Source organism: Polistes fuscatus, unplaced genomic scaffold, assembly GCF_010416935.1.
Source record: "Polistes fuscatus isolate 324 unplaced genomic scaffold, CU_Pfus_HIC Scaffold12, whole genome shotgun sequence".
NCBI lineage: Eukaryota > Metazoa > Arthropoda > Insecta > Hymenoptera > Vespidae > Polistes > Polistes fuscatus.
The window spans coordinates 5,594,726-5,619,459 of NW_025113020.1; the positions used below are offsets into that span (position 1 = coordinate 5,594,726).

At 35.1% G+C, this 24,734-nt stretch overlaps 1 protein-coding gene, 1 long non-coding RNA gene and 1 other non-coding gene across 6 annotated transcripts; 2 read left to right on the forward strand and 1 right to left on the reverse strand.

The window, feature by feature from the left end:
• Positions 1 to 1,374: 1,374 nt before the first annotated feature.
• LOC122513226 (calcium uptake protein 3, mitochondrial) lies at positions 1,375 to 23,934 on the forward strand. Of its 4 annotated transcripts, XM_043629492.1 has the most exons (12): positions 1,376 to 1,626; positions 16,732 to 16,873; positions 17,427 to 17,537; positions 19,307 to 19,354; positions 20,781 to 20,863; positions 21,594 to 21,656; positions 21,894 to 21,998; positions 22,352 to 22,480; positions 22,549 to 22,772; positions 22,865 to 23,022; positions 23,203 to 23,360; positions 23,785 to 23,934. In XM_043629492.1, exons 1-12 carry the CDS (start codon positions 1,411 to 1,413, stop codon positions 23,851 to 23,853), a joined length of 1,506 nt encoding a protein of 501 aa, XP_043485427.1. In that variant the 5' UTR covers positions 1,376 to 1,410; the 3' UTR covers positions 23,854 to 23,934. The 4 variants fall into 4 exon arrangements, with proteins under 4 accessions (XP_043485428.1, XP_043485427.1, XP_043485429.1 ...); XM_043629493.1 differs by lacking the exon at positions 23,785 to 23,934 and having other exon boundaries at positions 1,375 to 1,626; positions 22,865 to 23,021; positions 23,202 to 23,366; XM_043629494.1 differs by lacking the exon at positions 21,894 to 21,998 and having other exon boundaries at positions 1,377 to 1,626; positions 22,865 to 23,021; positions 23,202 to 23,360.
• On the forward strand, positions 1,641 to 2,134 carry LOC122513228. The gene is made up of 2 exons (XR_006302697.1): positions 1,641 to 1,867; positions 1,951 to 2,134. It is a non-coding gene; the product is annotated as an uncharacterized LOC122513228 (long non-coding RNA).
• Trnar-ccu lies at positions 11,448 to 11,520 on the reverse strand. Its single transcript has one exon. It is a non-coding gene; the product is annotated as a tRNA-Arg (tRNA).
• Positions 23,935 to 24,734: the final 800 nt, after the last annotated feature.

The window sequence follows — 24,734 nt, forward strand, 5'->3', positions numbered from 1 at the left end:
AGGGAGAGGGAGAGGGAGAGAGAGAGAGAGGTCAAACGAACGGGGGGAGCAAGGGTCACATACCATTCGAAAGACTCCTCCTCGGCGCGTTTCGATCGCGGTTTGCACACGAGTATTATTAAAACTTGAATCGAATATAGGAACGATTAGCCCCACTTAAGGCTAAACTCGAGAGCGAGAGAGAGAGAGAAGAAAGGTAAGAAATAAAGAAAGAGAAGGATAGGGGGGCAGAGAGATGAAGGAAAAGAAAAGAAAAAAAAAGAGATAAAAGGCCCATGCCACGAGGCTTTTAATAAGCTAGCACGCACATTATTATATCAATCGTCCGTGTTTAGACACTACCGACGACGAGTGATTAGAGTATGGTCTTATCAACGTGAACGTGCACGGGGTACTGAACCACGGAACGGTGCCGGCCCCTCTTCCTCGTATTTCCTCACCAGTGGAGGGACAGACAGGTGCCCCAGCTTCTGTCTCTGTTAGTTCACTCGCTTATTCACTCATTCCATCTTTCTTTCTTTCTTACTCACTCAGTTACTCCTTCCATACCACCTTCTCCTTCTTCTGCTTCTTCTTACTCCTTCCTTTACTTACTTCTCAAGCATTACGATTCAGTCCACTGACTTAACGACCTAGGGCCAGACCAACTACGCTTTCCCCTTTTCGGCTTTCTTATCCTCCTTCATCTTCGTTTACTTCTTTTTCTTCTTCTTCTTCTTCTTCCTCCTCCTCCTCCTCCTCCTCCTCTTCCTATACTGATTACCGGGATTAATACCTGTCTGATGGTAGACCTTCGTAGTACAGGTGTACTGTGTACTCATTTTTTGGTAAGATCAAAGGTCTTCGGATATACTTACTTACGTTCTTTAGTTCCTTATTTCTATTCTTTGCGAAAAGGATTAATAATATTTGCTCTAATGCTTGATTCAGTTTATTGTAATTTTTTCATTTAAATCAAGATGAATCGTGAATTCCAAAAAAAAAGTAATTCGATAAATTGAAGATACATCTTGTTTTGGAAAAGAAATCCTTAATGAAGACATTTTCAGTGAAGAATAATGTGAAAACAATACGGTAGAAAATGGAATATAAATTGCTGCAAATTTTTATTAAAATATTTATTGGCATGAACAATAAGTAACATCGAAATCTCTTTATTATACAACATTAAGTAAGAATATAATATAAATATAATATAAAATACAATAAAAATGCGATAAAAGATAGAATAAAAAGTGATTGCAAAAATATAGTAGAAAATTGAATTTAAAAAACGAAAGTTACCTACCGAGCATGCGTACGCACTCGTACGAATGTACACGACAAAGACCGAACTATTACGAGCGAGCGCGAGAGAGTCAGCGTATCAGAGTGGGAGAGGGAGAGAGATAGAGAATAGAGAATAGAAACATGGCGTTGACGGGTAGTCTTCTTACGAGACGAGCCGTTTCGTTCTCGCGAAATTATCGACATGTCGTGCGTGCGTACAACTCGTGGCGTGGTGGTGACGATAGCCTTAAGAAGCTGAGAACCGGCATTGGAATACTCGCAGCCGGTTCACTGATACTTATTCTGACGGAGAAATACTCAAGAGTCAATGTGGTGCACGCCTTGAAATCACGAAAGGTGCGTTAGTACAGTCCACTTTAAAAGTTATATATATATATACCAGTGTCACACAGCGCGCACACGTATACGTATATATTTCGATTTCTCGATATCTGTCAAATCGAAGTATCGACATATACTCTTTAGTAATGTTAGTAAGTTTCCTCGAAATATAAGTCATGTTTTCATTACAAATAATGTTTTCTTATTGGTTGACCTATATTCTTCTGTATTGTTAGTAAGTTTCGTCGAAATGTAGGTCATGTTTTCATTACAAACAATGTTTTCTTATTGGTTGACCTATATTCTTTCGTATTGTTAGTAAGTTTCGTCGAAATGTAGGTCATGTTTTGATTTAAATGCGACACTGTGCGGAGAGATTTTTTAAAACTTTAAACGAACTTAAAGTTAAAATAAAATGTTCTTATCGACATCGTTATAACTTTTTGAAATTTGATTAAGCGCTTCGATTTAAGATACAATGTATATGTATAAGAGAGAGAGAGAGAGAGAGAGATAAAACAAATAAAGAAAACTTTGTGAAAGAATGTATTTTTATGTGGACTTATTTTTATTTGATATTTTTCATATTTCCAAACAATTTAGTCGAAAGAAAAATATTTCAAAGTTACAGATTAATCATACAAGTTAGAATAAAACTTAGTTATCGATATTGTAATAGAATGTTGAATTTTTATGAGAGATCTTTGATTTTGTTAACGAGTGTAAAAATCAAAAAGAATAAAAAAAGAGAGAGAGAGAGAAGAGATAAAGAGATAAAGAAAACTTGACACATATGGTGTATTTCCTTATAAATTCAACGATTATCATCTAACTCGCATAACTTAGAAAACACGATAATGATAAGAAGGCTACTCGACCTCGAAAACTTTTTTATAACATCCAGCCATTTGTCATCGTAATCTGCTAAGAACGTGTCTCTCCGAATTGCCTATCTTCTTTCTTTCTTTTTCTTATTGCTTAGTAAATTGTACAGAGAAAAGAGGATGTACAAGTTTTAGTTATGCGACGTGTCTACTAATCTATGCGCACGCATACTAGATCTATAAATAAATTTGTATAAACATAAATACTAATTCTTTTTACATATGTATACATATATATATTTATTTAAATATATTATTCCTGTACGCGCATATCTAACATGTGCATATCTACATATGAGTATACGTATATTGGTTTGTCTTAAAAGTAAGCTTACGGCGTGCCATATTTTTTGTCATTTTTTATTCTATTACATATTTTTCTTATAATTTATAATTTATAATTCTCTGGTAATTTTTGAATACAAGTAGAATAAACTTTATTGATTCTACGCAGTCTCATTAAGGTATGATACAATTTTAGGACAAACTGTATATATTTAATACGTAGTTCTATCTTAATCGTTCGCTATCTTATACGCGTGGGTGGTTGCAATGCGGTAAGAACGATTGGTGTTTGAAAAATAGAAAGAAAGAGATGCATGGTTATTGGAAAGTACGACAAAGACGGTAACATTGCTCTGAATATTAATACATACACTGGTATGTATATATTTAAGTATATATATATACATTAGAATGAATAATGAGCATAGAATACAAATGTTATCTATTTTAAACTCGTTCGACTAGTGCTGTCGAAAAACGTTGACGTTATTATATCTCTTTATGTACATATATTCTTATATATATATTCTGCAAACGTATATTACGTTTTATTTACATTCTAACAGACTTATTGGCCTTGCGATAAGAATATGTATAAATGTGTGTATACATATAGGGAAATATATAGAAATATGTATGTATGACGAAGAATTTGTTCCAAATGAGAAGAACGAGAATTGAGAAATGCGAGAGATTTGTTTTAATTTATTCAAAGATTTTAATTTGAAAATTGACATATATGTATCGGGTGTAGAAATTAATTCGGTGCCTTTTTAAAAAAAACAAATGTAATATTTATTTATGATAAAAAGCATAATTTTCCTATTAAAAATTAGTTTGATTCATAGATCAATAACTCGGATCGGTATAAATGTTAATTAAATGACTTTTGACTGAACATAAACGATATGGGGGACTTGGCACCCATGCCTCAAACTGATATTCCATAGATCCAAATGAGTTTAATCACGATTCCCATAGATTTGCAATTAACTGTTCGCGTTCAATTAGAATTTTCTACTTAGGTATTATAGAATTAAAAAATTGTCCCGATTATTTCTATCGATAGAATATTTTTCTTTCTCGCATATGTACTTTCAACTATAATTTATTATCCATAAAATAAATGCGCGAAAAGCGATTAAAATCGGAATAGCAATGTTCAAGAAGAGTTTCTTTTCGATCGATGAATTTAATACCGGCGTGTTACAACTTCATCGTATACTTGAACATATTATCTCTCATATGGTAAATTATCAAGGATATTTATCACGGCTTCTTTGAAATATTATAGAATATTTTCAGGTTGAAGGGTATATCATCGATTTCAAATCTTATTAAAAAAAAAAAAAGTTAAAAAAAAGTAAAGGGCAAAAGAAAAAAGAAAAAATTAAAAATCATACGTTACAGGATCGTTTCTTTACGAAGCTTATAATCATTTGCAAAAGTATAAAAATATCTTGAGGAATAATCCACGTGATAGATAGAAACGGAAACGTTTACTAAGCGCTACCATGAAAAAGATTGAAACATTGGCTTGGCCATTATGATCGGACATTTTAACGGATAAAATAAAATAAATAAAATTAGAGATGCCTTCTTCTCGGAATGTATCTGATCTGTACTCGATCATCGTATACATAAATATATATGTACATATATACGTGTTGTTAGTTATTTTATATAATGTTCGCAATCTATGGGAATTGTAGTTGATCATGATCGAACGATCGCGCTCAGATTTTCATGTACGATAGGAAAAAGAGGTTGAGAATTATAGTACCGACAAAGACTTTGAATAAAAGCTAGAAGAAGAAAAATATGAAATATCAAGATCAAGGATGGGGAAGAGATCGAGGGTATAATAAATCATGGAAAGGAACGTCAAATTATATCATCCTATAGGTAGGCATGAAACGCAATCGCAATCGATATCGTAGTATCGAGTAAAAAATATGCTAGGATTTTTTATTCCTGTTACTTTCTTTCATTCTTTTTTTTATTTATTAACATACCAGTTACAATTCAGTAAATACTATAATCGATTGGTTATGGGTACATAGATAAATATATGCAGTGACAGAGATCCGAGATCTTGGAACAAATCGTAATACAAAGTACTTAAGTTAAGATCTACAATTATCTTTAATGAACGTTTTCCGTCATTGGTAACTATAGGAAAATATTGCTATCGTAAATTATGTATTTACGCGCATAGGGTGTCCTGGAATTTACCGGACGATCAACAGGTGTTCCACAAGTGGAAATAACAATGTTATTTGCGTTCGCAACAGTCAAACGGTTAACAATTCTTTGACTTCTTCCTTTCAAATAACGAAATGTCCAATAATTAAAGTGTAGTTGAAACGAATTGCATTACTTGTAAGAGAAATGATTTACAATCGATCAGTTCGATAAATTCACTTTTAAGGCACCTTGTATAATTGTATTACACGTGTCGTTGACGATGAAAAATAAAGAAACGTATAGATAATGAGATTAGAACGTATATCGATAATATATATATATATACATATGTAGATAAAAAGTGTATCTATAGTTTTTGATTAAGTCAGACATGGGCAGATCCGAAAATCTAGTTTCGAGAAAAACAGGAAATACGCGATTAAAAAAAGTTCGGATTTCGTTGAAAAATAATTTGAAAGTTAAATTTATATAAATGAACTTTCACTCGTGGAATTAATGGGACATGGACGTTTGGTAATTAATTATGTTTTATGTAATTTAGGTATAGGTAGTTGTATTATGGTAGATTATAATTTCTCGCGAGACAGGGTAAGTATAAATTAGGAATGAAATAAAATAAAATATTATAGTAAAAAAATATTAGTAAAAAAGAAAAATACGCAAAAGTGGTTCGGTTGTACAATACATTACGCGTTATTACGAGAGTTGGTCCAGCGCATTATCAGCTCGCATTACGTATGCAGAGGCATGTTTGACGAGCGGCTAAGGTAACTAATGGGTTGGATCCTCCTACTAGCAAAGCCCCCACCCCCTCCCCCATCTCGACACTGTCTACAACAAGCTTCTCTCTTCTCCCGAGGCCACTTTTCGACTCTCGTGTGGGCCTTACGGACCCATTATGCTAACCTCGAGACTACGAAGAAGCGACTGGTGGTCGGGCCACGCTTCGGCACCCCTTCGATAATTCCAACGCGAGAGAGTGATCGATCGTTCGAGTACACCTTTCTTACCTATTATCGAGGATAAACGATAAATCAGATTCAACTTAACTGTTCGTTTCTCCAATGCGAATTATCAAATATAATCTTGCGTTTCTCTCTCTCTCGCACATTTACACGCGCTATCCTTTCCAATCCTTTCCTTTTCCAAAATATGTTCTTTCCGTGTGCTTAGCTTTCAACAATTATCATCCGCGACTCGTTCAATTATATTTCAATCCATTTTTCTTTTGATATTAAAAGTTAATCAAATGTTGTATGAATTATCTCGGGGTAAAGATGAAGAGCTCCCTCCTCGGTTTGGCGACCATCGCGACTTTCCATTTGTTCGGCGATACGTACCGTTTCTTCGAAACTTAATTGCGGCTGGCCATTTAATGCATCTCGAATACGTCCATCTCTTAAACCGACGGTAAATCGTAATTTTGCGATCAACATTCTATGAGTTTCAAATTCGCAATGAACAGATATCATTTCAACCCTTCTAGCAAACTGTTTGACGGATTCTCCTTCTATTTGGCGTAGATGTAGGAATGTTGTTCTGAACAATGCGGGAATTGGAACTTCCATAAAGGTACGTTGCAATATATGTGCGATATCTTCGTAGGGTAAATTTCTTAGGTCGGTAAGACTTAAGCCCGTTCCTAATTCCACTGCATTTAAAACGTAACGCTCAATTAATTTTAACAAAAGTGGCACTTTCATTTCAATCGGGAGCTTAATTTGACGCACCGTTTTAATGAATTGTTGCTCCCAACAAATAAACTCGCTATAAGTGGGGTCGAACTTATATATTAGTCTCATGGCTTTAGATAGGAAAAATTCAAAATCTTCTTTAACCGCAGTATCTTTCATCTTGTCAAATATATTTCTAAAACAAATGTAAAATTATTCGTTAGATCTTTCGTTTGACTTTCAGCGACGAACACTGTGTCCTTATCTCGTATGTAAGATAGAGATTTTTCGCGTAATTATTAAAATACCTTAGCTCGTTGATCGAGGAGCAGAAGCAGGAGCAGAAGCAGGAGCAGAAGCAGGAGCAGAAGCAGGAGCACGAGCAACTTATACTCGAACGACTAATAAACGACTGTTAACTTCGATGGAAAAAACATAAATAAGGAAAAACTTTTTGGGAAGAGCTCTTTTTATAGGGATCCAGGTTCGGGAGGGGATGGAAAATTGAATGAATTTAGAAATCGGAGATAATTCATTTAATGGAAACCTTGAAGACAGCACGCGTTCATTGTGAAAAAGGAAAAGTTGTACACTCGAATCGTTGATGAATAAGGAAGCAAAAGGTTTATTGTCTCTTCTGTCCTTTGCCGTAAAAAAAATATCGAAAAGGGACATTGTCCTTTGGAAAAGTAAATTATTGGTCTTCCTTTCGTCGCTATTGACACTTACGATAGAACAAATATCAAATGATATTTCAATCCTCAGGTATGAACTTTCTAATTCAGGAATTCTATTTAATTCTTTGTAATTCAATGGTTTTGTCATTAATAATAAAAAAGAAAAAGACAGAATAGTTTCTCTAGCCTTTTCAAAGTTTCCAAGCAAAAAGTTTTGTTGATTTTTCTTCGACAAATTTCCGTTGCTTTTGGAACGACGGCCGTTAGAAAATAAAGGGAATAATAAGATCCAAATGTATCCAAATGTTTTGTAATCTTTTTCATTTTGTCTATCGAAATGATCGAAAGATAAATCCGAGTATTATTTTTCTTTCTATCGTAAGATTTTTCTAACACGCGTGCAGAAGGTTACTCGTAAAATATTAATAATAATAGGTTCGGAAGAAAACGTCTCTCGACCTCCCGCGCTTGTTTGCGTGCGTGCAAGAAAGGGAAGGAAACAACAAATTCGGCATCGTGAAATTATCGCTCTCGAGGAACTCTGTGATTAGTCGATTTCGAAAGTTTCCGCGTGTGCCGAGAAAAAGAAATTCCATTCTCAGTTTTCGTTCGTATTCGGCTTCTTCTTTTCTCCCAACGCATACCTCGTTTTTCGTTCGACCTTTTGAACTTTTTTCAAAAAGCAAAGAAATGCCGCGCGGACCAGCGCCACTTAAAGTCAAAAATATTCACAGTTGCTACCAAGTAACTTAATAAAAAGATAACGAAACCAAACGAAACGAGTTTCCGTTATACAGGGTAGACCAAACGTTTCCTTCGACGATCTCGTACTTTCGGTCCACCCTATGGCCCAACTTTGAGAGAAAACAAATTTTCCGTATGTAAAGGAGTAATATTAGTTTGTATAATAAATAAAATAAGTAAATAAAATAGAATAGAGAATTTATGGCACTATAGAATCCGTAAGATAGGGTCCTCTTAAGAAAAGGATATAATATTTATTTCTGAACAAATAACATCTGGTGATCTAGACTGTGGAGATTTCGAGAACGCTTTGTACGCGCTCCCCCTCTAAGGTGTTACGTAGATTTGGAAGAAAGACGGTTGATGATCGATAATGGCTCGGAAAAGGGACGTATGATTAAATATATGCGTATTCCAAACTTTTAATCCCGACAAACTGTTATTTAAATAATAACGCCCTTTAACCCTTGCATCCAAGACGAGGAACAGTCGTTACGCGTAAAAAAGTTGCAAAAAAGAAAGAGTAATCGATTTAGAAGATCGCGTAGTAACTTTTGCCCGATCGTATAACGTGGAAAGAAGACCACCAAAAGGTGATTATTTATCGCGCGTACGTAAGTTGCGCGCGCGCGCGCGCGCGTAAGGAGGGCCAAGGCAAATACGAAGAACAAAATGAAAATGGCCAAAGGGCTATTCTTAAATCATAGTCCCTGGAAATATTCAATTATAGTCCGGCATTGTTTCGTCGCTGATGCATAGCCTGGTAACACGTGATCCGGCACACAACTAAACTCCCCTTCCCACCCCCCGTATATGTGTTTATGCGCGTAGGGTGGTATTGGGCCATTAGCGGGCTAATAGCTACCCGTTCCAAAGCGTCCCACGCACTCGCGCTAATTTCACGCTGCTACGGACCACAGCGTTAATTAATTTAGACGAATCGCCTGCCTCCGTTACCATTTGCCTCCGTCTCATTTGCATTAACTCATCGAGAGACAACCTATACCAAGACCAAACACTTATTTCACACTCCGACAACTTTTCTCCTTAATAAAACGCGCGTCGATCTTCGCCTTTGTTTTTTCCTCATTTTACCTAGATTAAACTATACTTAAATAGATATCATTGAAGTTCTCGAGCGAATAGGCTACCGCGTTGTCGTGTTTTACGTCGAAGGACGCTATAAACTCGAAGGTACATGGTTTAAATGTCCGAAGGAACGTATAAACGTATACGTATACGGTGTCGATACGTCGGAGAGGACAAGCTTGAAAATCGAATTGGTCGTTACTTTTCCAAATCGAGTCTAACATCCATCGTATCTTACAAACAAACAAACAAACATCTTATTTAACGCTGCAATATATTTTCTTTCTTACATTGCTATACGTACTCCGTTTGCTACTCTCCTATACAAAAGTGCATAGAAATTCATTCGCATATAACGCGTATTTGTTCTTACTTGTTCTTACGTGGGAACATCTAAATTGTCAAATCATTTCGAGATTTAAAGTAAAACCAACGAAATTACTTTTTCTAAAAATCCAATACATTAATACGTATATACGGTGTATCTCCTACACTCGTGTTTCTTATAATATCTACGTGTATCGAGATAGAGATCGAATCTTTCGCGTGGCCACAAATCACCGGGGGACCTACTTTTTTCTATGCCTTTTTTTCTACAAACTCCGGTAACTGTTATCGTTCTTCGGAAGGATAGATAAAGAAAAAAAGGATGAGATAGAGGGAGAGAAAAAAGATGCAATCATTTATTCCCGATCTTCCACGATCGAACGATCCGATAGCAAAAGTTGCTACAAGATTCCGTCAAGCTAAGAATACCTACGCGTGTATATTTGTCTCTCTCTGTGTATGTGTGTGTAATTGAATAACTGTCTCCGAGAAAAGAACCCTAACACTTTCACCGATACAAATGCACGGTACAACGCATCTATGAACCATTAACAATGCAGGTATGCGCGCGGGTGCAGACTGATTTATTTTACCGCATCGTTTAAATTTCCCGTAAATTGTTCGTTACATCGACAAATATTTCATACAAAAGTCGCGTGGTATCAATGGACAAAATCTATTAAAGTATACGCGTCGAAAAACAAATATTTATCGAAATTTTCTACGACAAAGGTTCGTTGTCGATCGCAACTATCGTGCGGATTATCATAAAACGAAACAAAAATAAATTAGACGTAAATGGATGATTATGTCATTTAACTTTTTATATGGTCATAGAAATTTTGTTCGTATAACAAACAGTTTAGGTGTAATTTATTTAACGCAGTTGGATGAATCATCCTGTGTGCGTGTCCTTGTCAGATTGAAAAAAAGGACATTTTGGAATTTAGCCTTAAATCGTTAAAAGACCACTGTCGTGTCCTTTGAACTAAAGATTCGAAAGAAAATGTACCATAACTTTAAACTACTACTACTACTACTACTACTACTACAACTACGCTACGACAACGCGATAGAACTGTTGAAGATATCGATTTTATCGCTCCCGTGTTCTAACCCGAGCTAGAAGTGTGTGTAGTATGCGAGAATGTATGCGAGAAGGACGAATAGAGATTCGTGATCATGCGAGTTCATCGAGACCACCCTTAAATTATGGCTGTTAGGACCACCCAGCTATCAATCGGACTTTTGCTTTTTTTTCTTTTCGTTTATTTTCTCTTATTTTCTCTTCTTTTCTTTTCTCTTCTTTTCTCTTCTTTTCTTTTCTCTTCTTTTCTTTTCTTTTCTTTTCTTTTCTTTCCTTTTCTTCTCTTTTCTCTTCTTTTTTTTCCCTTTCGTTTGGTTTAGTTTGTCAAGCAATATAATAAGTAATAAAGTAAGGATACTTTATTCGTCCCTTAAGGGCTTTCTCTATCTTTCTTTCTTTCTCCGTTGTGCATATTATAAGAACGCGACGCGAACGATGTCAAGCCCCTTAAAACGCTATTTATTACTTTTAGACTGGCATCAATTTTATTCTTCGTCTTTGAAAATAAATCTTCATTATATATATAACGTTTAGATTTTTAAATTTTACGATTAAAATTATTGCGTTAATTAAGCGTTAGACGATGCACATAAGATAATTGGATCATGTTATTCATTTACAATGTTTTTAGTATCGAAACAAATTTTTTGTATCATTCGAAGTTTCATAAATTTCTACGTAATTTGATCTAATCGCAGTAGAGGGTGTGTGCGGTCTTCCATTATTATATTATATTTACAAATTTATATATATATATATGTATGAGTATCTAGGAGCTTATCGAAATATCTACTATATCTGATATGCAATATATTGCGTTGTTGTTGCATTATCTGCATTGGAAATAAAAAAAAAGTAAATTTACCCCTGGTGGGACTCGAACCCACAATCCCCGGTTTAGGAGACCGATGCCTTATCCATTAGGCCACAGGGGCTCTCGTGATAACATTTTATCTACTATTGCTCTAATTCAACCCTTAAGTCTCTCGTCAAATGTTCTATTATTATTATTATTATTATTATTATTATTATTATTATTATAGTATGATGCATACTCTCGCGCATCGCGCGTTGCAACGAGAAAAACCGATTGCGCGAACAATTATCCGTTACTAGGAACCATGCGTTGATGCGATATTAAATCGATAACTTGGAAGGAAGGTACGATTTGAGCAACCTTACCCTACTATAATCCCATAAAATATTGTACCCTTCTTATTAGCACCTCGTATGCAACGCGTTTAAAGTCACCCTACTTTATCCGTTCAAATAAAATTACAGATCGGTATGCAACTACGAGAAATAAACGTTCCCCCTTTTCCTACCTTTCCTCTCCTCTCGATCGCCGAGCCCTCCCCCCTCCCCCCTCCCCCGTAATAAGCCACCCTTTGATTTATACACGCGCAACGTTCCATCGAGTAAAATTCTCGTTGAACATTACGAGTCGATCGAATGATTGCGACATGAAACATGTCATTCAAATACGAAGATATTCCCCATGGATTAAATTCTACCAACTAGATTCGCATTTATACTCGTCGTACTCGTTATCCGATTTCAATTATCTCGAGTAATCTGGGCGCCGGTGTGTACGTGTACGTATACGATCTTCTACCTCAGCAGTTAAGTACTATGGTGATCCGTAATCATGGGGCCATGCATACCAAACATTATGCAGGTAGGGTTGGTATATCTTTGAGGAACGCAAAGGAGTCTTCCAAGATAGATAAGTAGAGAGAGAGAGAGAGAGAGAGAGTGGAAGAAAATGAGCGAGGGGAGGGAAAGTATCCATATATGTAAGTTGCTCTATACTGCGAGTGATCGTATTTACGTGCTTTAAACGATTTTGCATTTTACTGCATATCTTGCATGGGTAAATAGTTCACATTTCTTTTTTTTTTTTCTTTTTCTTTTTGTCGGGGAAATTTCTATTTTTCCTACGGATACGCAAATACTAATATTAAAAGTATACTCGTACGAATACTTATGGTATCCGTAATGATTCGACTTTTATTTTTGTCGATTTATATTAAAATGTATTACACGTATTATACGATTGCGTTTTAACGTTATATCCTTTCATCTATCCCCTACGAAAGTATACCTAAATGCACGTACGTTAAGAAGAATGATAATATTTGTAAATGATGCGCATAATAATTTAGCTCGTTAATCTGTTGTACGTGTAAGAGCCCATAACTATTAGGATGAAAATATATCGAAAAGTATCCATACGCGTATATAGGTACTCGTTACAATTTGGCGTCGTATTATATCTTACGTATACCACCACCACCACCACCACCACCACCAAACTGTAGCTGTAATTGTATGGGTAAACGCCCCGTATGATTTCGCATCGCATTACGTCTTTCACGTATAAGTACGTACACGTATAAGAAAAAGAGATCATCGCTGTGGCGGCCGAATATTAACACTTCACGCATCTCGTTATTCAAATTGGATTTTATAAATCTGTTGCGCTCCTGGCGGGTGTCTGCGACGATCGTGCCGGTGCGAACAGCAATTGGACAGGTGCGAATGATATGATTCTCTCCGGCAACGTTTCTTTAATCTTTCCCTCTTTCTTTCTCTCTCGCAGCATCCAGAAAATGAAGAACGTTAAATGATTATACGGTTCAACGAGAAGCCGATTCTCTCTCGTCTCGTTCTCGCACCTCGATACGAGCTATAATATCGTGGAACGATGTTTAAGTGCTATCACGCTCGCTTACTTTTTTCTTTTTTCCTTTTTTCTTTTTTGTAGTTCATTCGTCTCTCTCTCTCTCTCTCTCTCTCTCTTCTACCGCTTCTCACAATCAGTTTCTCCAATTTTATTTGTATTATTTCATTTGTTTTTTCCTTTTCGTCGATTAGAAGGAAGAAGGGTAGTTTCTCGCATAGATTGGAACCTGGTAAGAGCTTAGAAAGATCGATTTAATTAGTTATCGCGTCCATCCAATCGTAACGAGTTCTTCAACTTATGAGAACATAAATCATTACGTATGATTAGAATTGCAATCTTCGAGAATGATTGCATCGATGTACCACTCTTAGACTTTGGATTACATTTCTAAGAATATTATTTCAAGATTTATATACATACTTATGTTATTAATTGTACGCGCGTATGCGTTCGTAAGAGGGAAGAAGGGGGGAAAGAAGGGAGGGTTGAAGGTGTAATGATTTCTATTTTAAAGGAAGCGCGATTCCAATCGATAGTAATTGCAGTCAAGTGTATCTAGAATTTATTTCTTATCTAATTTATTATTAAAAGAAGATAAGAGAAGGCAGAGAAAAATGGAAAAATATTGGTAATAGTAATAGAGTTAGATGTAAAGAGAAGATTTGGGAGGGAAGGTACTGCGGCTAGAAGAGTAGTAGTAGAAGAGTAGTAGGGGAAGAAAATAAAAGAAAAAAGAAAAAAGAAAAAAGAAACGGTCACACTTAGCATAATGTTCACCGCGCCTGTCATTACGTCGGCCGCTAACATGCCGGCCTAACACCCTTCCAGATCCAGTAGGCACGCAAAGGATGTGCCAACAGTGCGAGCTCTCTCGGGTTCGTTTCACCGAAGGATATCGAAGAGGAAGAAAGGAAGGAAACGAGAAGGAAAGAAGAAGGAAAGAAGAAGGAAGGAACCTGTCCGGAATATTGATCGAACGAGATTCTACTTAAAACGAAAACGGCCAACTTGGAACTTTCTTATCCTCCATCTTTCTCTTCTTTATTTTATTTTATATTTTTACTTTTGTTTTATATATAAATATCCTTTTTTTTTTCTTTTTTTTATATATCGGTTTCTTCCTCGTGCCTTTATACACTTTCTTTCTTAGGATAAATTCAAGCGTGATTCGTAAAAGAGATCGCGACGCGTTCAACCCGTACCCCCCTCTCCCCACGCGCACACGCACACGCACACGCACACGCAGACAGATATTATATACCGGAGTAAAATTTTTTGACATCGTCGAGCACTCCGAGAAGATTAATGTCTCCCTACGTGATGCTGTAAGCGTTTTGCCTGCATAATGAGATACATAGCGTGAATATATATATATATATACATACAGGGTGTCCCAAAAGATCATAAACAAATTCTATATAGGCATAAGTTAATGAAGTCGAGCGGATCGGGGAACGAGTTCCCGCAAACTTGCGTCTGAAAATAATTTTGATCGTATAGTTTTGAGATACCCCGTATATATGATACCAATTAAAAAGATCGCTAATGAAAATAAGATAGCGGGAAGAAAATTTGTATTAAAAACGGCGGGAAATTTGAAGAGGTTCAACACGATTATTCGCGGATACTCCATGTTGGTACGTAAAACGCGAATGTATCTCGATTTTGTTGATTTTTATTTTTATTTTTATTTTTATTTTCAAAAAGATATGTAGTTCGAGAATACTACGAGCATAGTCTATAAATCTCCCGGATGTCTCTCGCGTTAACCGAGGTGAAGAAACGAAACAAGGACAAAGAAAGAAAGAAAGAAAGAAAGAAAGAGAGAGACAGAAAGATACAGATAGAGGCAACCCAGAACAGGATTTACGAGTATACCACAAACATAAATTCATTCTCGCGGAAATATCCTCGTTCGCAAGATCACCCGAATCGTTTCTTCTTTATTGACGTATTGCCGAATCCCATGGAAACAAAAAAATAACCCTTTAAAAATTCAAACCTTAGATATATACAATGGTTACGCATATACCGTGTGTTTGCTTGAAAATAAGATTTTATTTGTCGACGATGTTTAATCTACTAGGAAATGACAAGTATAATATTTATTTTTTACTTTACTCATTGTTGAATCAAGTTGCGTATCGGATAAAAGCGTTACTACTATCTAGTACTACTAGTAAAACTAGTTAAACTATTAGTTTTAGATAAAAGTTATACTATCTAGTACTAATAGTATAGTACCGTGTAAATAATCATTTTTGACTTGTATATTGTATACAAGTCAAAATATATATATAAAATATTTATTCTCTATTAATTAACTATTTTCAAATAAACACACAGTATGCATAAACGGTGACTCCCACGAAATCGAGATTGGCTTCGTATTTGAATCGTATTAAAAGCCACCATGGCGTTTCGCGTATTTGTGAAAAAAAATTGAGACCCCCTGTACCACTACATATAAAGGAAATATCTTTCGTAATAAGTCGGACCTATGTTTGGTCAAGCGAAATTGACCTCGAAGAGGGATTAACGAAGAATTCCTCGTAAGCGGCATTTCAAAAAGGTTACTTTGAATTTTCTAATTTCAACGGATCGCAAATCTTCGTTCTTTCTTTCTATCTATCTATCTATCTATCTATCTATTCGTCTATCTATCTTTTTTTCTCACTCGGTATTATGAGTTCCCATTAAAAATGTCAGCTCGAGGCGATAAAAAGGTTCGGACGTATTATAGTTAACACCGTAGAAGAACAACGAAGTATGCTAGTATGGTCTTTGTGAAAAATGACGATTCTAACGTTTCTCTAATCTACCTACTTAAAAAAAGTTCGATGGTAGCCGTCAAAAATCATTATTAATACGTCATCTTTGAAGATGTAATCTTTTTTCTAATGAATTCTTGTCGAGAATTAGAACGAAATCGAGAAAAATATAGATTGAAGTATTTTATTCGAAAGAGAAGAAACGCGCGTGTGCGCGAATTCGAACAAACGTTCATAATCGTGTACGTTCGTGCGTGTCCCGCGTAAGGATGCCGTAAGGAAAAAAAATGACCTCGAAGAAAAGAATGGTAAAAAGGATGTCAAAGTGTAGGCGCCCTGGTTACTCTCCCTTTCTTGTACCACAAGTGACATCTTTATTCGCGTGAATTTTTTCAAGAGGAGACTCTCTGAATAAAAGATGCGTCTTTCTCTCTCTCTCTCTCTTACAACTTATTTAAAAATCGTGACATTTACTTTGTCGCGATCCATAAACAACGTCATGAAATACAATTGGAAAGATCCGATAAAATATAATCATACGACATAGGCGAGGGTAGCCGAGGAGATGGGCGCAGTTTTGTAATAAAAACCCTCTACCTTATTAATAGATATAGAAATGTGTATAAACTGTTGGTAGGTCTGGTTAACAGTTCCGATTTAACGGCGTATAATTTAATTACACGTTTTAGCGCGAAGACGAGCTACAGAAGGCCGTGAAACTAACGATGAGGGAAAGAAGATTTATAAAGTTTGCATCGGTCGAGTATGATGGACAACTCTATATGACTCCGCAAGATTTCCTCGACAGCGTCGTTGAATCCGAACCCAGACGTAAGTATACGCGTCTACAAAAACATACAAACATATTTAACTATAATTTATCTTAATAATCGTCCGATCTTAATAGCGATGCATTCGATAAATCGACTCTAATATTTTCATCAAAATTGATCGGACGATTAAGAGAAAATATTACGCGGATCGTTTCTTCCTCATTTTATCAAACATAAATTATCGTCTAATGCATTTAATAAAAAATAAAAAATAAACGAACTATCGTATCTCGGATCATTCTTCTTCTCGATACGACACTCCGTCGGGCTTTCTTTTATATTTATTTTTTTTCTAGAGGGGGAACAAACCGAAATGAAAGTTTTAAAAAGTTAAGGTCATGGGAATGTTAAGAATACGAAAAGAAAGAAAGAAAGAGCAGATTTAGAGTGGAATTCGTTAAAATAAATATCGAATGAGAATTTGAGATAGGGTTGATAGATTTTTTATCAACAAAGTTTGTCATTAAATCGTCAATCCTCGAATCTTTTGATCTTCGGCGAAAATAAAATCACGGAAGAAGAAGAATAAATATAGAGCGTTGTTTTTTCAGCGAGATTGAAGAGACGAGTGCTGTCGGATAAGGAATTAGAAGTGATGGGAAACGCCATACCTTCGCTACGCCATGGAAGTCCGCACATGTTTCGAGGTTTGAGAGACAAGGGTAAGATGAATATCAGAATTAGATTTCTATATGGATATACGTACAAGGCCAAATTGTAATGTCAAAACATTTGATTGACTTTTCAAACTTTTTATATTCCTCTAAATAAATTTGTCGGATAATGAAATCATAGAAACGAACGTCCCTAAAACTTGGCTACGAATAAATCAAATAAATGAAATAAATAGAAAGAGAGAAAAAAGAAGAAAGAAAGTGTAAGTAATACTGAAACTAAACCGAAAGAACTATCTTGGCAGGATTTTCGCGTTCGGCTCACGTTTGTCGCGCTAATGGAAATGCAAATAGTCGCGAGCAGGGATGGGATAAAAAGGGGTTGGGAAGGGGGTTGGGAAGGGGAACCAGTCTCACACCTCCCTTCGATATAACGAGTTTCTCGCATCTTTGTTTATTTCTCTTTTTCTTTCTGTATCTTTCGTGTGCGTGCACGCATGCGTGTCACGAGCCAGAAATTCCTTTGGCAGATAAACGAGTTCGAGTCGCGGGATAGATACTGCTTTGAAGATATCCACCTTGGTATATAATCGTAAACGATTATAAACGACTCGAAAGATTGAACCCCGCGTAAAAGATTGGAAAAAATTGGAAAAGTATCGGCAAGTATGGCTAAATGTCTTCTAGATAAAGGGTACCCGCTTCCTTATCGTAACCTAACAGAAACCGATGCATAGCGTTCCCATTAAATTATTCCCCTTAATGACCGTGCCATTAGCACTCATTTTATCAATACGATCAAACGATAAATAACCTAGCTAAATCGTCAAATAATGATACTACGTTGAAATATTAAATTAAGCACCAAAGTAATGAATGACTTAATATCGAATCGACGACTAAGCGAGCGTGGTTACTTTTAACGAAAACCTATCGAAAACACGGGCCATTTTTACTTTATTCCAATAATTTCTTTATATATATTTACGCGAGTACTTATTTATACAAAGAGATAGAGAGAGATATATGGATAGATAGGAGGAATGGTGGGTGGGGGGTGGGGGTGGGGGGGGCTATAGTCAAAGAAGGTCGACTTTCGCTCGTATCTTCCGATGGGACCCGCCTTCCCTCCTTCCTTTTCTAATCCTAAAAAAGATTTTATGGGGTGGTTATAGACGTGTGAAACGGTACGGTTTGCTTTACCTATAAGTTTGGATCGTTAGTATAGTAACGTGGGACGAATAAAAGGTTTACCGACACACGCGCGCACACATGCTTGGGATATCGAAAAGACTTGGAAGATGCTCGTGGATTGTAGTATTATGTTCTAAATTATTGTGAAAGCTATTACGTTATATCAAATGGAAATGAAATTTCCGAAAAAAATACCTTTCGACTTATGAGGTGTGTCTAATCTGCTTTATATACTTTTTTTCTTAGGAATTTGATTGAAATTTATTCCCGATAGATACAATTAAGAATTTTAATTTAAGTATAATTACTTATCTTTTATAATAAATCTATATATATATATGGGATTAAACCGAGATAATGAATTACTACGATTACCGTGCAACTAATGCCATCGAAATCATTGAAATTCGTCATTCGAATATCTTCGAATCGTATCCGAAATAGAAAATATCGATCTCGCGATTTTGTCTATTATTAGTTATACGATCGAATTAATTGTCTCGATATTTTGTCCAATAATAATTACTCACGCTTGTACGTAAGAATTGCGAGTGTGCGTCGTTTTATTATAAGAATCATTTAGAATGTAATAACATTAATTACAACCCTTTTCTCGTTTTCAGGTATAATTTCTTACACGGAGTACCTGTTTCTTCTATCCATTCTGACAAGTAAGTTCAACGTTAATACATTGCTCGTTCGATACCAATTTAGTCGAGAAAATTACACGTCTCCGATATTGCGTACACGCTTGCCATAGAAAAACCATATACAGAGTGCCCCGAACTTAGACGACCAAACGACAAAGTCTCGAAACATCGTCTAAAAAGAAAATACGATGTAATTGATTTGCTCGTCCGAGTTTGGAACACCCTGTATATATTTGGATATACGCGATAGGTCGAATAAAGTGTTACAAAGTTATTTTCTCATTTTTCCACTTATGTTAATAATAAAAGAGGTGCGCGTACGTCCGCGTGTATACGCGCACGGATATACAGGGTGGTTCGAATATAATCTTACGACCTGTCTTCTCGGAATCCGAGAAAAATATGAACTTTTGTTTCGACGGTAATAAGACGACGATACCACCGATCTCTTTTACGAGAATAAATTTGTCGAACGCGTTTATTTTTGAAATACGAACCAAATGTATTCCATTGAAGATTAAACGAAATGAAATGTAACGGATGCGATCGAGCCACCTTGTATACGCGCGTGCATACACGAATATACTTTGTATTATTAAGTGAGAAAGTGAGAAAGAGAGAAAGGTAGAAATTAAGTAGAAGAAAATGATGTATTCATCTATCTTGGAAGATCTCACAAAGAAACTATTGCTCTCTCTCCGGTCTCTTTCACCGATAACACTTGTGCTCGTCTCATTTCGAAAATGATGACATCCAGGGAGAAACGCGAGCGCGTGTGCGCATTCGCGCAACACGCGCGTTAGTCATCTTTCTTATTTAAGAAGATATCTCAACTTGCAAACTTCCCTGTAGTTATTATGTCGGTTAACGACGTCTATATTATAAACTTTTCACTGTCGGAGATGGGAACGAAGAAGATGATACATAGATCAATTACTTTTTTCACATATATATTAAAACAAACAAAAAGATCAACGCGAATTATCTCGCAACATTTGCGGAAGTATTATATACGTTCTATCTCTATCCTTGGTGGTCCAAAAGACAGCTAACTATGTTGTATTCAATTTTTATTTTTATTATAATTTCATCTATATACTGGGTGTTTCAACTAAATCGTAACTTACGTCGCGCGTTGAACCTAACACGCGACAGAGAGTTGAAAAGTTTTCAGCCTAACGTGAATTATGCTGGTCGATACGACGATCCCAATGGACTATACCTGCAAAATGCCAAATATTCATTTGATGATTTATTCAAAATAATTAAAATAAAATAAAATGCAGCTAACGAAGTCATTCAAATAATTTCGTTCGATACGAATACGAACCCGAATTCTTTTTCTTCTTCTTTCTTCTTTCTTCTTCTTCTTATTATTATTATTATTATTGTTATTATTATTATTATTATGATTATTATTGCTTTTCTTATGATCAATTTCTTGCAGAGCCAAAAACTGGTTTTCACATTGCTTTCAACATGTTCGATACCGATGGCAACGAACGTGTGGATAAGACAGAGTTCCTCGTGGTAAGAATTATCTAAAGAATTTCTTATCGTTAATTATACATATTTCGAATGATTACGAAATTATTATCTTATAAATAAGAAGAAAATGTGACACTATAAATGATCGTATCTAATAAATTTCGAAGCGAAAGCTTATCTCTATTAATAAATTTTCAAATACTCCTGCATGTAATTTATAAATTTTCATAAAACATTTGTAATCTTAATTATTTGGATAAAAACAAACCTTGTTAATAAAAATATGAATTAATGGATAAATATAACAGTTTTATATAAATGTTATATATAATTGCGCGTTAGACAACGCATGATTCAAAAATGATACGATCATTTTTAGTATGTCTCTCTCTCTCTTTACCACATATTCAATTATATATTCCAATTAAATATCCGTTGAATGTGTTGATTTTTCTCTGCATGTTAAATGTGTGCTGTGCGTTTGCGTTTGCGTTCGTGTAGAAATATTATTATATCGTTTTACAGCAACTTAGGGTAAGATTTAATCCTGACTATTCTTTGCCTTTGATTAATCGTTATTTATGAATGTTACTGTAAAAAATGTAGATAGGCTCGTAGATAGAATCGTCGTCGTCAAACGAAAATTTTAGTTGAACAGAGGAAAAACGAAGGAAATTAAAAATACTGTTTTTTTTTTTTTCTTTAATTCGTAAATATACAGTCGGACGTGACTTACGATTAAAAGAAAAATTGTCATCTAAAATTTTCGCAGATTCGACGATTGTTGGGTGGAAGCTTGAAGAAACGTGATCTAGACGAAACGACGAAACGTGCAGTGAGTTTTGACGATAAAAAATCTCAAATGTTAACGAATGCAATAATAATTTTAACAAAAAAAAAAAAAAAGAAAAGAAACCAAAATCGAAGCAAAGCTACTAACGCATATTAACTAAATACGTAGGGCATGTTTATTTGACTCATTGGGGTTGAATTATATTCATTTTTAATAAGAGTATTATTTCTAGCGATTATTATTACTTACGTTATTATTGTTTTCATTTCAAAATGTCAGTTGCAACAAATACTGACACCGAATGAAGAAAATGCGGCAACTATTAAACTTCGTAATGCAAATGAACGAACAAACGAGAACGATACTTTCGTCCCTGGCTCTTATGTAAGTCCGTACTGGTGGTGTGTGTTTTTGAAAATGAAACTAAATTTCTAACCGTGTTTTGTATTTTTATTCTAACAATTTGTCTTGAATTTATAAAAAAAAAAGATAAGGGCTGATAGAAAAAGAAAAGTGGATTATTTCGAAGACGAATCACATTTCAATCGACGCGTTTCGTAAAACGACTAATTTAATAAAGTGTATAATGAAATTGTTTTGACATGCTTTCCCTAAGATGCTTAGAGTTAACATAGTTGTAGACTTTAACGGTAACATATACGCTTATCTCTAACAATCATTAAATTACAAATTTGATCTTATATATATTTGAATGTTGAAATGCATATATGACGCAGATGGAAAAAGTCTTTAGTCATGCATGGAGAGGACGTCATGGCATCGAAACGAAAGACGAATTGGAACATTTAAATCAACGTCAAACGAGTCCCGAAGAAATCCAAGGACAATTCATTAATGATGATCAGGTATTGAAGGAAATAAACTATTGTGTTGAAAGTAAATGAAAAAAAAAAATAAATTATACGCGATATAGGGCCTACAACGACGTCATGCAGTAGACACAACCTTGATGATACATTTCTTTGGAAAAGATGGTAACTACGAATTAAAATACGACGATTTCCGTCGTTTTATGGAAAATCTGCAACACGAGGTATTAGAATTGGAATTTCATGAATTTAGTAAAGGTCACGATACGATAAACGAATTGGACTTTGCTAAAATTCTTCTAAGATACACTCAATTGGATGTCGAAGAGTAAGATGACGGCTTTTAATTACATTTATTTGATTTTCATTTTCATTCCCTATCTATGTAATCGAAATATGCGAATAAATATGTTGTTACAGATTTGACAAATATTTGGATAGAATGATGGATCGATCCAATTTGAACATCGGTATAACTTTCGACGAATTTAGACGTTTCTATCAATTTTTAAATAATTTGGATGATTTTTCAATAGCCATGCAAATGTATACTCTCGCAGATCATCCGATTTCTAAAGGTATACATCGAAATCGATGAATTTCGATCTTCGATTCTTCATCATTTTATTTGTATTTTGGAATTTCAACGTATTTTAAAAGATGTACCGGTGCTGTACTTTCTCCCATATTTGGATACCGTATTTGCGTTATTTGACGACGATGGCGATGGACAATTGTCCTATAAAGAGTTCATAGCGATGAATTTCAACGAGCTGTTAAAATATGTACCGGTGCTGTACTTTCTTCCCATATTTTGGATACCGTATTTGCGTTATTTGACGACGATGGCGATGGACAATTGTCCTATAAAGAGTTCATAGCGATTATGAAAGATCGGCTTAAAAGAGGATTTAAGGTATAAACGAAAAAATATAAAACACGCTCGTCTTCTTTTTTATAATCCTATCATTTGTAATTCCTCGATTGTTCCTATAAAAGTGTTCTCTTATTTGTACGAGACGCCTGTAATGTGGTTAAAAATTCGCTGAAATACGCTAAGCATGACGGGACAACGTCCACTAGGGGCACCCTTTTTCTTCCTCTTCCTAAACTTTTCTAATACTTTTTCATGCTCTTACACAGCTGGATTCCTATTGGACGTATAGATTATAATTATAACAATATAAAATAAATATATAATGGAAGCATATTTGAATGAATTTAAAGAAATTTGATAAAAATATATCTTTACTTTCGTCCAATATAATAAAATCCAGTTTTGTAAAAAGGCTAACACGAGATAACACGATATAACTATGATTTTTATTCCTTCTTCGTAGTCTCAGCCACGAACCGAAGGTCGCGAGGCATTTAAATATTGCGTGAAACAAGAAATGAAAGCACCTTGAAGTTAAAAGCATCGATTCTCAAAAAGATACAACGCGCATATTTCTCTAAAAGAAAAAATATTAAAATATTGTGCCTATATTCGCAAATAAATAAATGCTTTTGTCAAGTATTCACGAGCCATCGTTTTCTCTTATTGTTAGTTCACGAAACTACTTCTTGCATCCATGCTTAATCATGCTTGACTATCCTGATTCCCTCGTTCTGCGTATTTAAGTATACGTACAGGGTGTCCCAGAATTTTACGAAACGATGAAGACTTATCCACGATTTCAATTTTCAATAAATATATACATAAGTGACAAATTAATGAATTCTTTTTGGATGGCATTTTGTTTTATACGAAAATGTGAAACGAAGTGCGATTGAAAAAGAAGACCAGCTTTCGGGATTGCATCGAAAAAACATTTACCATTATCCCTACTCGTGCAGTATCCTTCATCGTACTTCAACGGATGAGAACAAAAATTCCGACTACCAAAAACAATATGAACTCTCTTGACTTACTTGACCTAATTAATAAATTTGGTCTTGACCTTTTGGAACACCCTGTACATATGAATTGTGATTCTTCTTGGTTTATATATCGTACACGAAATCTAGTCAGACGTTTTAGTTGAAAGAAGCCGACCAAAATGAATAAATTCCAACGTACGCCTTCAATGTACATTGCACAGAGTTTTCTGTGAAGAAGTCCAGTTTATTTTACTTGACGAATAATTGAGAGTAATTTTAATCCACGTTAACTGATTCGTTCAAATAATATTTCTACGTTGATTTAAGCGTCCAATTAATTCTATTAATGTTGATCTATAAATATCTAAATTATTCTGATTCATTATTCGTGTAAGTATAATATATAATATAATAAGATTAATTTTGA

Coding starts and splice junctions, on each gene's coding strand:
- LOC122513226 (XM_043629492.1), top strand. CDS start 1,411: ATGGCGTTGACGGGTAGTCTTCTTACGAGACGAGCCGTTTCGTTCTCG. Junction 19,355..20,780: donor TCTTCTATCCATTCTGACAA/GTAAGTTCAACG, acceptor AATTTCTTGCAG/AGCCAAAAACTGGTTTTCAC. Junction 21,657..21,893: donor ACGAAACGACGAAACGTGCA/GTGAGTTTTGAC, acceptor TCAAAATGTCAG/TTGCAACAAATACTGACACC.